Source organism: Rhincodon typus, chromosome 7, assembly GCF_021869965.1.
Source record: "Rhincodon typus isolate 14 chromosome 7, sRhiTyp1.1, whole genome shotgun sequence".
Lineage (NCBI taxonomy): Eukaryota > Metazoa > Chordata > Chondrichthyes > Orectolobiformes > Rhincodontidae > Rhincodon > Rhincodon typus.
Window position 1 is genome coordinate 9614938 of NC_063338.1, and position 16533 is coordinate 9631470.

General features: G+C 46.0%; 1 protein-coding gene across 2 annotated transcripts in view; it reads right to left on the reverse strand.

Moving 5' to 3' along the window:
• The window catches only part of col6a2 (collagen, type VI, alpha 2), a 72818-nt gene that overhangs the window by 7945 nt on the left and 48340 nt on the right, over positions 1-16533 (reverse strand). The window contains exons 20-29 of one of the 2 annotated variants that reach the window (XM_048599014.1): positions 14189-14239; positions 12483-12518; positions 11716-11778; positions 11444-11506; positions 10005-10040; positions 8600-8645; positions 7454-7606; positions 6150-6602; positions 5782-5820; positions 387-1956 (exon numbers count right to left, since the gene is read on the reverse strand). In XM_048599014.1, coding sequence (XP_048454971.1) covers positions 1667-1956; positions 5782-5820; positions 6150-6602; positions 7454-7606; positions 8600-8645; positions 10005-10040; positions 11444-11506; positions 11716-11778; positions 12483-12518; positions 14189-14239 — 1230 coding nt within the window. In that variant the 3' untranslated portion in view covers positions 387-1666. Of the gene's footprint in view, positions 1-386; positions 1957-5781; positions 5821-6149; positions 6603-7453; positions 7607-8599; positions 8646-10004; positions 10041-11443; positions 11507-11715; positions 11779-12482; positions 12519-14188; positions 14240-16533 lie in introns of those variants that run through there. The other variant, XM_048599013.1, reaches the window with a different exon arrangement.

Here is a 16533-nt window from a genome sequence, read left to right on the forward strand (position 1 = left end):
ACATAATTTCCAGGGACACGCAGTATGGTGCAGAGGGATTGAGTACTGTCATTCTCAGAATGAAGGATTTTGATCTGAAACATTGTCTTGTCTTCTGTCGTGGACATAAAAATATCTCAAGTCACTATTTTGAAGAAGAGACCTTCCTGACATTTTGGTCTAATATTAATCCCTTGACCAACCTCACTCAGAATAGATCATCTGGTTGTCATCACTTTGCTGTCTGTGGGATCTGGCAGTGTGCCTTCCTCACATCACAGCAGCAACTGAACTTGAAAAGTATTTCATTCGGGCGAACATTGCTTTTGAAGCTCCCGAGGTCATGAAAGGTGCTATACAAATGCAAGTTTGTTCTCGTCTTTTCTATTAAAACATCAGCCAGCCTCCAAGAATCAAATAAGAAGTTTATTAATTGATACATTTACAAGTTGAAAGCTGCATTGAAAGGGCAGAAGTGCGCATCACCTAGACAACAGGGCAGCAGATGCAAGTCCCTCCTCTTAAGAGAAATTGGGAGTTGGGGGGGGACGGTATATGGAGAACACTAGAAATGTAAATATTTAATCAGACAGCTCTGGGAGCACAATACAGATCCTTGGCCTCTCAGCATTCCAGGGAATCTCACTCCTCCAAATTCAACACTAACAGGAGTTGCCAAGTCTCATGTAAAGGAGGAGCTGGCAGTAAGATAGGAGTTGAGGCCTCAATCAGACCTAAACAAATGGGAGAGAAGTTAGAAGAGCCAAGTAGCCTTCTTGCGTTACTAAGCCGTCTGAGTGATTCCAAAAATCTGAGGGGCATTAAAAAGAATTGCGTGCAATTGTCTTTTTATTTAAAAGATTCCTGTCAAATATTAGTCATTAAATATCAGAGATGGGATGGAAAGGGCTCTTTGATGGCAAAACTTCATCCAATGAGATACTCAAGAGCTGCTTCTCCATTGGCTGGGAAGGCCAAGAGCTGTGAGCCAATCAATGGTGGGAGGCCTTGGAGGTGGGGGGGGTTGAATTTGGATGTGAAAGGTCATGTGGGTGAACACACCTGAAGTCGATCCCCACCCCCTATGTCCTGTGTCCATTTGGAGGGTTTCCACTTCAGACGCCGAAAGGTCGACTCTACACTTCCAGCAACGTCTGCTCTCGGGATCCGGCGCTGCTTCACAGCTAGGCCGGGCAGTTTATGTTTGAAGTTCCCCTGCCACCACCCAAACAATAGACCTATGCACGGTCCGGATTCAAGGAGAACCACAAGACAGTTCCTATGGCCTTGTTGCACAGCTAAAGTGCACTCTCCTGTCACAGCAGCAGATTCACGGATCCAGTACTTTTTTGTTTTTATGGCCACAGTATGGATCATGAATCCATTGCAGGTGATAAGTGAGCTGCTTTAAGCAGTGCAAACTGGGGATCTGTCCTGGGACTCAATCTAAACAAGCCACAGTCTAGAAGGAGCTGCACAAACCTCTGCATCAGAATAGCCTTTGACCCTCTTCCAACCTTGCCCGTTGACCAGCTACAAATGGCCACTGGTGACTGGGTACAAGGCCGGGAAGGGGAAGTTGCGAGACAAGCCAGCTTTTCATTGCCCTCCCACGCCATGAGGCTGGTATGAACTGTGCACGCCCCAGCGGGACATAAACCACAGAAGCATCCCTCAGCCCATTCACCTAGCAGAGCCTCATAGCCTTGTCAGCATTCCCTGTTATGTCCTTGTAGATCATTTTAAAAGAATCTATGAACAGGTTTGTCCAATATTTTCGTTCCTCTCCGGTGGAGAATTTGGCCATCCCTGCGGTGTAAGCCAAAGTTGCTACCAGTTTGTTGTAGCTGTCTGGGAGCTCAGTAGTTTGCATGACTGATCTAAACTCCTGGATTGTCTGTAACCAGTTATGAGGGTAGGTCCCAAGCATAGGTGAGGGTGGGATATCTGGGTGTGCAGCATTACTGTTTAAGATATCTGAAAACGATTAAAAAAGAAACAGTTTTAGGCTCGCTGACACTGGCTGACAGCGTATACCATTCACTCAGTCGCAAGTTAACTCACCTAGTCTCTGTCAAAATAGGTAGGACCTGCAATTCTACATCTAAATGAGACTTTGAAACAGAAGTGCAGTTGTTATAGACAGGAGCAAAGAATGCCGGGGGCATCCCATTTTAGAAGGGACAACGAGGCAGGCAATCAGAAAAAGGGCCTTGCATTTATATGGCGTCTTTCACCACCTCGGGAAGATTGTGTTAATGCCGCTGGACTAACAGTCCAGAGACGAAATACTGCTGATGCTGAAGATCTGAAACAAACACGGAAAATGCTGAAAAAATCTCAGCGGGTATAGCAGCATCTGTGGAGAGAAACAGAATTAACGTTTCAAGTCCGGTATGACTCTCCTGTAGTTCCCAGAACCCCAGCACTTGAGACGTAACTCGTTTTCTTCTCTCCACCGATGCTGCCAGACCTGCTGAGTTTCTCCAGCATTTTCAGTGTTTGTTAGTAATCCAGCGGCCCAGGTTAATGCTCAGGCCGACACAAATTCAAATTCCACCACTGGTAGAACTGACACTTGATTAAATTCATAAATTTAGAACTAAAATGATGAAACTGTCTTGGTTGTTGTAAGACTCTTATTAGGTTCCACAAGGAAGGAAATCTGTCATCAGAAGCCACTCTGGCCTACATGTGACTCCAGACCCATGGCTTCATTCATAAATGTCTTCAGAAATGGCCCAAGCAAATCACTCAGCTCGCCAGGGACAGACAACAAATTTTCTCGCCATACCCACATCCCATGAAAAAAATGTATAACAATGTCCCTAAGTGTTTAATGGGCACTTCAGAGGAAAAAGCTCAGTGGGCTTTTACAACAGTAATGAAGTAAATGACAAAACCATCTAAGCGTTGGTGCAGGGACAATTACTGGCTCCCTTTGCTTCCTTGAAAAAGCATCACGGAAACCTTTCAGTTCTTAACAGTCAGACCAGCAGTTGAGAACATTAACTCTGTTTCTCTATCCCCACTGATGCTGCCAAACCTGCTGAGTTTCTCCAGCATTCTCGGTTTTTCTTTCATTACAACGGATAAAGCCACCTGACAGGGCATATATAAACTCCCAACTTTCAATCTGTCCTTCTATTCCCCCACTGCCTTCTGTTTGCTCGGGGGTTCGGTAATGGGATGGTTCTTCAGTGCTCCCCTGTGCAACACTGCGCTGGTCAGACTTGCACATAGACAGAATGATTGCCATTGTCAATATCCATGTGTCTCATACCAAAAACTCATGGTGAATAATGAATCTCATCATTTGAGAATCCCATAGGTAATTCAGAGATTATAGAAAAGGAGGAACTTAAAACACGGGGGAAAACACGGGAGAAACTAATGGGATTGAAGGGTGACAAGTTCCCAGAGTCGGATGGCTTACACCCTAGGTTCTTTACAGAAGGGGCAGCAGAAATAGTAGATACATTGGTTATAATATTCCAAAATTCCCTGGATGTGGGAAAGGTTCTAGTGGATTGGATAAATGCTAACTTAACAGCCTTATTCAAAATTGGAGGGAGGCAGAAAGTAGCAAACTAGAGACCAGTTAGTTTAACATCTGCTGTTGGGAAATTGTTAGAATCCATTATTAAGGAAATAGTAATGAAAGATTTGCAAAGTCAAAATGCAAACCATCAGAGTCAGCACGGTTTTATGACGTGTAATTAGCGTTTGAGTAATTTGCTGGAGTTCTTCGCAGATGTAACAAGTAAAGCGGATAATGGGGATCCTGTGGCTGTAGCACACCTTCCAGTAGGCATTTGAAGCGGTACCACACAAAAGGTTAATGCACAAGGTAAAATCACTGGAGGTTGGGGTAATTTATTAGCTTGGACAGAAGATTGGCCTAGTGGTATTATCAACTGACTGTTAATCCAGGTAGTGTTCTGGGGACTGGGGTTCAAATCCCACCCAGGCAGATGGTGAAGTTTGAATTCAATAAAAATCCAGAATTAAGAATCTAATGATGACAATGAATTAATTGTTCAGGAAAAAAACCCATCATTTAGGGATTGAAACTGCTGTTCTTACCAGGCTAGCCTACATGTGACAACCAATCCATTGTTGACTCTTAACAGCCCTCTGGGCAATAAGTGCTGGCCTAGCTGGTGTTGGAGCGAACATTTAAAGAAGTTGGGATAAAATGGTCTTTTTCTGGTTGGCAAGATGTAACTAACGGGATGCCACAGGGTTGGTTCCTCAGGCCCCAACTATTTACAATCTATAGTAATGACTTTGATGCAGTGATAGAAGGTACTGTAGCCAAATTTGCAGATGACACTAAAATAGGTGGGGAAGTAAGCTGCAATAAAGAAATAATAAATTTAGATACGGATAGATTAGCTGAAAGGACCAAAATTTGGCAGATAGGGTTTAACGCAGATAAGTGTGAGTTATCCATTCTGGCCAGAAGGCAACTTATTATCTAAATGGGGAGAAACTTCAAAATGCTTCATTGCAGAGGGATCTGGGTGTCCTTGTGCATGAATTGCAGAAAGCTAGTGTGCAGATACGGTAGAAATAAGGAAAGCACATGGAATTTTGGCACTTGCTGCCAAAGGAATAGAGTATAAAAGTAGAGGAATGTTGTTGAAATTGTATAAGGCATTGATGAGACCACATCTGGAGGACTGTGTACAATTTTGGTCCCCTTACTTGAGAAGGGATGTAACTGCATTATAGGCAGTTCAGGAAAGGTTGAGTACATTAATTCCAGAGATGAAAGGATTGTCTTATGAGAAGAGATAAGCATTTTAGGCTTAAACGGTCTAGAGTTTAGAAGAATGAAAGGAGATCTAATTGTGGTACATAAAAAGGGGAGATTGACAAAGTAGATACGGAAAGGATGTTTCCCCTTGTCAGGCAACCCAGAACAAGAGGTCATAGTTTTAGGATAAGGGGTGATAGAATTAAAATAGAAATGAGGACAAAATAGTTCTCTCAAAGGGTTGTGAATCTGTGGAATTCATTGCAGTGGACACTGGGACACTGAGTAAATTTAAGGAGGAGATGGATGGATTTTTAATTAGTAATGAGTTGAAGGGTTATGGGGAACGTGCAGGAAAGTGGAGGTGAGGCTGAGATGATATCAGCCATGATCGTGCTAAATGACAGAGCAAGCTCGAGGGGCTGAACTACCTATTCCTGCTACAGGATCTTATGTCCATTCCATCAAAGCTTCTAGATTTCATATCCAATGCCCAATTCACTGCAAGGAGAGTTCATATCTTTCCCTCATGTCCTTCCATTGAGGACTTAAGGCAGCCATTTCCATTTGTTCTGAGATCGCCTGCTTCCACTTCCCTAACTTCACCTGCTGCTGCTCCTGCTTCAGCTGATCGGCTGTGGAAGCCCCCATCCAGTCTACGTCACCTCCAGAGCTGGATTATTCCACCACATTCCTGACCGGCTTGTCAAATTCAACCTTCTGCTGTACAACTGCTGACTGACACCATGTCTTATTTACTGACGCCCGCCTTGTATCCACTAACCCCACCACAGAATGGAAAAACCAGTAAAACTGGCGAAGGGAGTTAACTATCACGCAGCAGCAGCATCCGTGGAATTCAGATGCAGGCGGCAGAATTGCAAGCAAAGACAGCCTCACTCCTATCTCCCTGACAATCACTTGGTCTTTGGTCTGGTTTATGTGTGGTGTGAATACAGTCTGTCTACAGTCCACCTATAATGACCGTGGCCTCAGAGTGAGACCCTTTGTGCAATGTGTTTGACATGCTTGCAACTTACCTGTTTTACAGGGGAGATCAGGGCAGATAATCTCGGGGTCTGAAAGAGAAGAAGAACACGATGTAAAAAACATATGCGTCAAGGGTCTGAAAGAAATAATAGCTTATATCCCTGGGGTGGTCATTTGAAGGTCCATTTCAGGTAGCCCTGGGGAAAGCTGGCTGCAAACAAAGTGATGGCGTTCTCCAAGACCCCAAAACCTCATAGATGTCATGCCAGGGACTTCAGGGCTGGTGCCAGGATAAGCAAGCATTTTGTAACTAGCAACCACTCCCCACCCCACTCCCCCACCCCACCTTGCAGATTCCTGCTGACTGCGGCATTAAACCTTTTGGAAAGGGAGGCCATTTCCAGTGAGTGGGACATACCGGGGCACAACAGCTCTTCCATCTGATCAATGAACTCCTCAGCCACCAGATCCGCAAACAGGTTCATCTTCTGCACCCGCCCGTCCTGTTTGCAGGCAATCGACTTCAGCGTTTCATCGTCCTGCGCCCTGGCAAACATGTCCCCGATGCCAATTGCATTGACAATGACGTCGCCCTTGCACAGGGAGGTGAGCAGCGAGTCGTCATCCCTTGGGTCGTGCCGGCCGTCAGTGATCACCACAGCGAAGACCTTGGCCTTGTCACGCTTGTTGGCCTTTATCAGCGTGTCATATGCAAACTTGAGGGCGGATGGGGTCCATGTGCCGCCCGCGATCCACTCCAGCTTCTTTACGGCCTCCTTGAAGGACGACAGCGAGTTGATTTTGGGATCATTCAGCTGCACGGCTTCAAAGGTCCCTTCGTGACTGTACTGGACGACGCCAATGCGGGCTCCTGCAGTCCGCAAATTAAAACGTTAAAACACAATCAGCAAATAAACAGAGACCACACACATAGAACTAGCAAGGTACAGAGTGCCAGGTAAGAGGGATATCAGTGTGCTTTCTGCAAGGGATCGTCAAATTCCTTTTGTACAATGGTGTCCGTGCTCTAGGCCTTGCTCTACACACCAGTGGGAAGTTAACAACATCGAGAGAGAGGGACAGGGAGGGAGTGCCACTTGGACCTGTAACCATAGTGGGTGGGAGCTGGCTCACAAAAGACTTCAGGAGTGATCCGAGAGGAGTTTGTTATAGGCTGTTGAGTAGTATTGTGTAGTATCCGAATGCACAGACAACCTAGACAGCGAACTGTCATCTGCGACTATTTTGACACTTCAGGCGGGGTCTCAGGGAGAGTTTGAGCTGTGTGTGTGCGTGTGTGACCATCCTTTCTAGATTGTGCCAATGTCGCTGGTCTGTGCAGGGTGCTGAGAAGACAGGGGATTTCCAAAAATGACAGAAGTTTGAACCATTAATCATGTCAAAACAAGCTGACTGTGAGCATCTCCATCGTCACTCGGGGTGGTAACAACTGCTTGTCTCAGACCCAAGTTTGCCAGGCAACTGTTACCCTCATTACACAACTTCAGTGATAGGCCTTATCAGTTCAAAAGTACATCATTTCAAATTTCAAAAGAAAATTTTCACTGCATGTATTCATGATGAAAACAACTTTTCAGAAACACAGACAAGTCCATTTAAATAAATATTTCCTTTTCAAAGCACTTACTGAAGAATGTTTCCCACAACCCAGAACAGGAAGTAGGGTCATATAAGAGGGTGACTCTTCCTGGAATCACTGACCTGTATGAGATTTGGGATCCTTGGCGATTGTGCCCAGTCGGCTGACAGTATTGATGACAAAATTCTTTTCCAGGGTGAAGTTGGTCAGGCCAATACTCTCCGAGCTGTCAATCACAAATACAATATCCAGTGGTCCACACTGCTTCTCACAGTCTGAAAGAAAGGGTCAAGAGAGGACAAGGGGAAGGGAATGCTATATAAGTAAGGGATCAATTGAGCTCACCAACGCTAAATTTGGTACATTACATGAGAAAGCCTGCAGAGCACTTTTGTAGAATTGAAGGATGCAGTTAAAGCAAATTTCAGACTGATCCAATTAATTAATCCACTTGATTGACCACTTATTAAGTGGACCAACTAGTGGTCTAAAGGAATGTAGGTGTGTAGCAGTTTATGGATGAAAAATATTAAGGTCCATCTTATAGGCCTCCTGCTATCATTGGTTAGAAGACACAATAATATTGGAATTGATTATTCATCGCAATCAATGGATGATATTGTGAGGGAAGGAAAACCATCAGTGATGGAGACCTTTGACAAACATAAATGCAACGATACTTGTCCTTCCCAAGCTACATTTACCTGTACAAATGACTAACCTATGGAAGACAAGGAAGACGATATGTGATGTTTTAGCTCTAAGCTGACACACTTGTTGGCAAGAGTTTAAAAAGGGATGGACAATCTGTGACTGGCTCAGTCCTCTAGTATTCATTTCCATGGTTCTCAAAAGGTGACACTGATAAACAATACCAGGTTGATACTTCCGAAGGATCTGATAGTCAGTACAAGACACAGGCAGCTCAGACTCTTCTCAACTGGCTCTGGGTAAAAATCCAGACTGATGGTCTGTATTGGAGTCAGGAAGCTACCCAGTACCCCATGTTAATAAGGTCTACTCAGTGCAACCTCCAACTACGAGATTCCTAATGTTCAGATGTCTGAGTTTAAATCATAGTGGTACCTGCCTGGGAAAAGAATGTACAAACAGAGATCGCTGCACACTGCTCACGTTTTATTGCTACATTCCTATAAGGCATGGTTCCCTGCTGATATTTTCACTTTACCGTCAACAAGGCTTTCTGAGGGAAGGTCTCGGAATGTGACTGCGTGTTAAGTGCTTCAACATCATCAAGATGAACTTACCACAACATCCACACGTCTCCCTGACATAAGTCATCACATCACAATCCTAGGGAAATGGAGATCAGGAGACGTTACTGAGGAGGGAGGCATCAACCCAACCCCGTCACCTTAACCAGCAACTTGCGAAACAATCAGGCAAAGCAGAAAACTGTGAATACATACTGAGGAGGGAGAATCTGTGCGTTCAGGATATGGATCGGAGGATAGTGATGAGGGATCATTGATACTGATTGATGCTTTTTCTAGCCACAGCTTAAGGTGTTGGTTTGTGGGTTGTCGACTGCAGTTGGCTGTATCTCTGGATCTTCCATCAAACAAGTACAGCCCAAACACATCTGCCATTGGTCCACCCCCCAGGGAGACTGCCTTCCCACAGCCAATCAGAAAGGAAGATTCTTTGCTACCCACTCGACATCCCCTCCCTCTACCACTGAAACATGGCGGCAGCTGTGTGTACTGTCTGCAAGATATACCCAAAACAACTCACTGAGGCTCCTCCGACAGCACCGTCCAAGCCCCTCCCGACTCTAGAACAGAAAGACGCACACAGGCATCTTAAATACCCACGGGACTTTATCTCTGAGTTACTCGAGGAGCTTCCAATTCCTGGAGATTTCCAGTCCTGCAGGGTTGGAAAGCCCCTCGATCCTGGCCCTCAAGTTAGGCATGGCTTGGGATGAATGCAAAATGGCTGGATTGACCAGGTGGGGTCAGGGAGTTTAAGTGTATACTTAAACAAAACAGCGCAGTACCTAACCCCTTACCCGTCAAGTTGGTCACGTTCCTGACTCAGCTAATTAATCCCAGGCCCACTCACCTATTCTTCATCCTCCCTCTCTGGGCAAGCTGCCTGCTATTCTGCAGTTCCTTCATTTGACACTATGGGGGAGCTGTTTGCCACTCCAACATCAGTTATATAAGGGCCTCATTATTCAGATACAGAGCAGGGTTATCAGCCCTCTTGGGCAGTTCTGAAGTCTACAGCAATTTAAGCTCAATCTCAGTCCCACTGCTCCGAGTGAAAAATTCTCAGGAGAAATGTCATAGGGCCAATTTTTTTTTTTTTTTGATAAAGGTGCTTTTTATTCACTTCCTGTGGACCTTTGCATTCATCGCCAGGAACATTTGGTGCTGGGGAGGGATAGTATCTCGACAGTCAGGAATCATCCAGTCAAGCAGCAAAGACGCGGATGGTTATGATCTGGTTGAGAGGGCGGGACTCTCCAAACATGCACGTGTTGGCTGACCAATGGTGAGAGGGTAAGGATGGGTCACTGGGAACAGGGGTGTGGTGTGAAATGCTCTCAGAATACAGACGGACAGAGCTGGTGACCCTAATGCAGGGAGAGCTCCCTGAACCCTGCCTGACCTCGGCCAAGAAACATGTTCAATAGAGGATACTTACTGTTAGGCCAGGATCTCCTGGAGGCCCATGGCCACCCTGAAACCAAACAAGAAAAAAGTTATATTTAGTTCAAACTAAAGGGAAATATTACATGCAGAATAGTATGCCTCCTCATCTACGTCAATATGTTCCTCTTCTAATGCTACAGCTCGACTAGTTTAATTGGCTTTGAAAAATGCCCTCCCCTCTCCCAGCCCTAACATCCCACAACTGCAGTGATGTGGAGCTGTGAGGTTCTTTGGGGTAAGCAAACTTGCCCAACGAGTTTGCTCGATTAAATCCATGGTAGACTTGATGAGTGAGCTGTCATCTATTTTCCTACATGCCCTGGGGGAGGGGATAAATCCACTAGCTCTGCCTTGGCCAAAGCAAGAGAGGGCCTGAAGTGTAGGCTTTGGGCCAGTGGGCTGCTTTACTGGATAAGGATTCCAATAAACTTTGCTGATTGTGCTCACGGCTGAACATAGTGTATGCAAACGCTATGAACGGTATGAACAGTATCCTTTGGGATCCAGGCCTGGAGATTCCTACAAGATCCACCTGGATGTGAGATCAGAAATTCTGGTCTCTCTCTCGCTGGGTTCCAGGAACTTCTGGAATTGGCACAATGAGGCTCTGTCCAGCTCTTACAAAAGCCCTTGATATATTAGGAGTCAAATGAAATTTGCTCACAAACTTGTCACAACTGTCAGTCTCCTAATGCCCCCTCCTGTTTTTGGGAATGTTTTAGTTCCTATTATTCATTGGTGGTGAGGAACGTACCCTGATTTTCTCACCTTCCCAGCATGCAAATGCAATTCCTCCTCATAGAACAGACCCTTGGACATCCGTAAATTCGGTCTTTGTTTTCATTGATGGTGATGGGAGCATGACTGTATTTCTTATCAGTCCAGTGAGGATTTGCACTCGCTGACTGCTTAATATTTGCCTGGCATTTCTGTTTCCTGCAAATATTCCGAGTAAAATGGCGACATTTTTCTAGGTTGTGACTGATCATTATCGTCACTAAAAGGACTCTGAGAGAGGATCCTGGATCTTCAACTCAAGCTACCTCTCCTGGTGGGATACTGAAGTCTTTTCAGAGAGTGCTTGGAAGTTACAGGATCAGAAAAGGCCCAGCTCAAGAAGAGCAAGGGGAATCAAACAAGGCCTTGGATCATTTGGAGTAGTATGAGCCTTTGGCTTGATGGTAGGAAGGCCACTTCTGAGTCAAGAGGTGTCGGATTCATTCCTGCTCCTGACAGCCCCAGCACTGAGCTTAGAATATAGTCTCCGTAAGTGTTGAATTGCAACAGGACTGATCCAGACTGCTTCACCTTAACTTGCATTGCCAACAGTTTGTGGCGTCAAACCCTAGTGACACAAGGTGTGCCACACTGCAAAATCCAATCTGGAGAAACTTTCAATCCTTGGTTAGGTGTCAAACAAGTGGCCCTTACCTCTGGACCGGAGTCTCCTGGGGGGCCTCTGTCTCCTGGCTCACCCATTGGTCCCGGGTCACCCTAGAGGGAAAGGAGTAACACAGTGTGATGCATTCTTCATGTAAATCGATATTGCAATTGCTTCAAAAGGCTGATGACTTGGTCAGGAACTGGCAATGTATGGCCGAAGAGGAACAGGAAACTCATTGAACTGGCCTAAAGTGTAGAAGGGATTTTCTTACAACTTCAATTGATTAAATAAGAGAGGAGGAAACATGGGGAATACTTACGGGTTCACCAGGGATACCCTTTTGACCCTGTTCTCCTTTGCTTCCCATTTCTCCTTTGTTACCCTGTAGAGAAAAGGTCAGTCTTAACATCGGGCTAATTGAACTCTGCTCTGCATTGAACAACCATTCTTCAAACCTGCTTCTGACACACGAGACTCCAGTCACCCTCGCCTCAGCAAAACTATTCCGACAATCGGCTGCTCAACATCACGGTACGATTTGTGGGAGCATGTTCTGTGCAAATTGCTCGTCTGTGTTTTGTGGACTACAACAGTGACTACACTGTGGTTCCAGAGTCTTGTCCTCGTCCGTATCTAATAGGATTAAGGGATAATCCATTTGAGGCAGTTTAAGATGATTGAAAAAGTCAATCGTCTGCCCCCTGGTGCCTCTGGGAAGAGGATGAACCAAGAGGATGTGCCTTAAAACGAGAGCGAGGCTATTTGGAGGTGAAGCTGGGAAATCTGTTTTCCGTGTTTTATGCATGCCAAAATCCTGCTTAGGCCAATCTGAGTGCAGCAGATCAGAAACACTTGTCACGGCCAGAGATGAACTCTGCCTTTTCAGTTACAGCAAGGTTACACTGCGTCTTCCATTCCACTAGGTTATAATGACCGCGCCAAAGCAAGAGCAACTAGAATAGTCGTAACTGCAGTCACCTCCTGAACCTTTGGCTTGCCACCTTTTACAATGAACTGCACAACCCACTACACTTCTGTATTAGCTCACCAAATACCCTGCACTGAACCAAGAGAGGCCTCACTCACCGTGTATCCAGGTGGTCCTCTTACTCCCTCGTCACCCTGAAAAGCAAAAGGACACACAGTAATGAGCTGTTGCAGATCACTGAGCGAAGGAGAACACTGCAAGGAAAGGGGAATGAAGGCTGTCAATTACAAACAGAAACAGGTTTGGTTGAGAATCAGGCAAGACGCTCGATCTGTGAGAACACTGATGCCGCTGGCCGTTTATGAACAAGGAAGCAATGGATTTGATTGGTGGCGAGCAAGATGAGTTATGGATTGGTGACCGTCTTATAAAAAATACCGTACTCAGAACTGTAAAGCGATGGCAACAGAGAGGAAGAATGATTTTGATCCAAATGAAACCCTCATCATATCTGAGTCAAATAGGTTGACTTTTGGCTGTGTAAGACGAATATGAAATAAGGGGCTCCAACAGCTGATTTATGATGCAGAGTGATGGCAACAGCGTGGGTTCAATTCTTGCATCGGCTGAGGTTACCATGAAGGATTCTCCTTCTCAACCCCTAACCTGTGGCATGGTGACCCTCAGGTTGAACCATAACCAGTTCTCGCTCACTGTTTAATGAGAGAGCAGCCCTTTGGTCCTTTGGGACAACAGTGACTTTACTATTACTTTATTAATATCAAATAATTAATAGTTTTTTCCCAAGAGTTGAAATGTCTAATACTAGGAGGCATGATTTAAGGTGAGAGGGAGAAAGTTCAAAGGAAATGTGAGGGGCAAGTTCATTTTTTTATACACAGAGAGTGGTAAGAGTCTGGAACGTGCTGCTAGGCCTGGTGGTGGAGGCAGATACGATAGGAGAGTTTAAGGGACTTTTAGATAAGAAAATGAATATGCAGGGACTGGAGGGATAATGGACCTAGCGCAGACAGAAGGGATGAGTTTAATTTGGTATCTTGTTTGGCACATGGTGGGCCAAAGGGCCTGTTCCTATGCTGTGCTGTTGTATATTCTATAGATTCACAAGATCCAATTTCAGGGAAGTGATAAACTTTGTTAAACAGACCACTTCCGACCCGAACAGTGAAAACAATTATTACTAATATCACAGACCAACTCTTTCTCACTCTGCTGGGTTGCAGACCCATTCTTGCAGCTGGCTATTATAGGATCTTCATGTGCTGCAGGAACAGTTGACAGAATAATCAGCAAAACAACGCTTCCCAACTTTGTGCCAAATTTAAACAGTGCAGGTCAAAACAGAATCTGGCTCAAGACCAGGCCATGCTGACCTCACTGATCTTGTGGACTGGAAGAAATTGGATAGTTCTTCCTAAGAGACAACACAGAAATGACGGGCTGAATGGCTTTCTGGGATGAAAAGGGACAGGCCATGAGGAAGTCCTGCTGTCCTTTTGCAGACTTTGTCACTGCAGGGGCATTATTCTATTTGCAATGAAATGATTGAAATTGTTCACACTTAGAATGAATGCAACTGGTGCTCCCACAGCACAATTTCCAATCCTTAAAGGTTTACCAAAGGTGATGTTAAAATACCCTTGGGTTGCACCACCACCCAGTCTGCTCTTGGGACACATTTTGTTTGAAGAACTGGTGCACTTTGTCAGTGGGCTTTGTGCTTGGAAATTATTTTGCTCTGTACCTGGAGTGCTCGAGCCTCAAGCCAAATAAGTAGCATGCAAACATGCTGAAAATCTCATCCATAAAGTTATAAAACAAGTCAAAAAAAGAGATTGTGTACCTGCTCTCCTCTAGGTCCAGGGAAGCTGAATCCTTGCCTTCCTTTGTCACCCTTAAAGTAAATTCAAGAAGGGAGTCAAATTGAAAGCACAAAGCCACAACATTTGAAAGATGGAAAGAGTTGCGTTTATAAAACGACCTCATACCAACAAGGTGTAGGGCTGGATGAACACAGCAGGCCAAGCAGCATCATAGGAGCAGAGAGGCTGACGTTTCGGGCCTAGACCCTTCATCGGAAAAGGGGGAGGGGAAGGGGGTTCCGAAATAAATAGGGAGAGAGTGGGAGGCGGATAGAAGAGGGATAGAGGAGAGGATAGGTGGAGAGGAAACAAACAGGTCGAAGAGGCGGGGATGGAGCCAGTAAAGGTGAGTGTAGGTAGGGAGTTAGGAAGGGGATAGGTCAGTCCAGGGAGGACGGACAGGTCAAGGGGGCGGGATGAGGTTAGTCGGTAGGAGATGGGGGTGTGGCTTGAGGGAGGAGGGAATAGGTGGGAGGAAGAACAGGTTAGGGAGGCAGGGACGAGCTGGACTGGTTTTGGGATGCTGTAGGGGGAGGGGAGATTTTGAAGCTTGTGAAATCCGACCCAATCCGACCCCACCACCAAAGACATCTTTCCCTCCCCACCCTTCTCTGCTTTCCGGAGGGACCACTCTCTCCGTGACTCCCTTGTCCGCTCCACACTCCCCTCCAGCCCCACCACCCCGGCACTTTTCCCTGCAACCGCAGGAAGTGCTACACCTGCCCCCATACCTCCTCCCTCATCCCCATCCCAGGCCCCAAGAAGACTTTCCACATCAAGCAGATGTTCACCTGCACATCTGCCAATGTGGTATACTGCATCCGCTGTACCCGTTGTGGCCTCCTCTACATCGGGGAAACCAAACGGAGGCTTGGGGATCGCTTTGCAGAACACCTACGCTCGGTTCGCAATAAACAACTGCACCTCCCAGTCGCGAACCAATTCAACTCCCCCTCCCATTCCTCAGACGACATGTCCATCCTGGGCCTCCTGCAGTGCCACAACGATGCCACCCGAAGGTTGCAGAAACAGCAACTCATATTCCACTTGGGAACCCTGCAGCCCAATGGTATCAATGTGGATTTCACAAGCTTCAAAATCTCCCCTCCCCCTACCGCATCCCAAAACCAGTCCAGCTCGTCCCCACCTCCCTAACCTGTTCTTCCTCCCACCTATCCCCTCCTCCCACCTCAAGCCGCACCCCCATCTCCTACCTACTAACCTCATCCCACCCCCTTGACATGTCCGTCCTCCCTGGACTGACCTATTCCCTCCCTAACTCCCCACCTACACTCACCTTTATTGGCTCCATCCCCGCCTCTTCGACCTGTTTGTTTCCTCTCCACCTATCCTCTCCTCTATCCATCTTCTATCCGCCTCCCACTCTCTCCCTATTTATTTCAGAACCCCCTTCCCCTCCCCCATTTCTGATGAAGGGTCTAGGCCCGAAACGTCAGCCTTTCTGCTCCTATGATGCTGCTTGGCCTGCTGTGTTCATCCAGCTCTGCACTTTGTTGTCTCGGATTCTCCAGCATCTGCAGTTCCTACTATCTCTTATACCGATAAGATACTTTCAAAGATTTGTTGCATCAAGAAAACATGGGATACATGAGACCTAACTATAAAGGGAACGTCGGAAACCACCAGCACAAACCTCAGGTTTAAAATGTTTACTTATGTGAATGTTAAGGTAGAAAGATCAAGCAGCTATCTTCCATCTCAGATTTAGTACTGAACACCAAAAATCAAGCTCACTCAGGCTTCCTCCCTTTTCTGATTGATCATCTCTCTCCTATATCAGTTCCACCGCCCAATACCAATCCCTCCCTTAGGCAATTTCTTTTTCTCTTCCGATCGCTCTCCCAATCCAATAACCTCATCTCTCCATGTCATTTTTTTCCCTCTGCCTTCCCCTTTCTCTCCTGAAAGATCTTGGCACCTCCCCATCTCGAGCATTCTTCCTGGTCACATTCTCTCCTCCCCTAGGAACCACCAGGGAGATGCTCCCCAAATTGAAATCCTCTTCACAAGTGAGCTTGCCAGTCTCCTGTAAATGAAGCCTGAACCCAAACTTAGGTGGGTAGTGGTACTATCTGCCACACAAATGCCAGAATGTGATCATCTTCAACCACAAAGAATGGAACCATCAACCATTGACATTCAATGGTGTTACTATCACTGAATCCCCCACTATCAATATCCTGGATGTTACCATTGACCAGCTCTTGTAGCCAGTGTCTGAGGCTAGGGATACCACATCAACTAACTCACCTCCTGACTCCCAAAGCCTGTTCACCATGTACAAGGCCTAAGTCAGGGGTGCAAT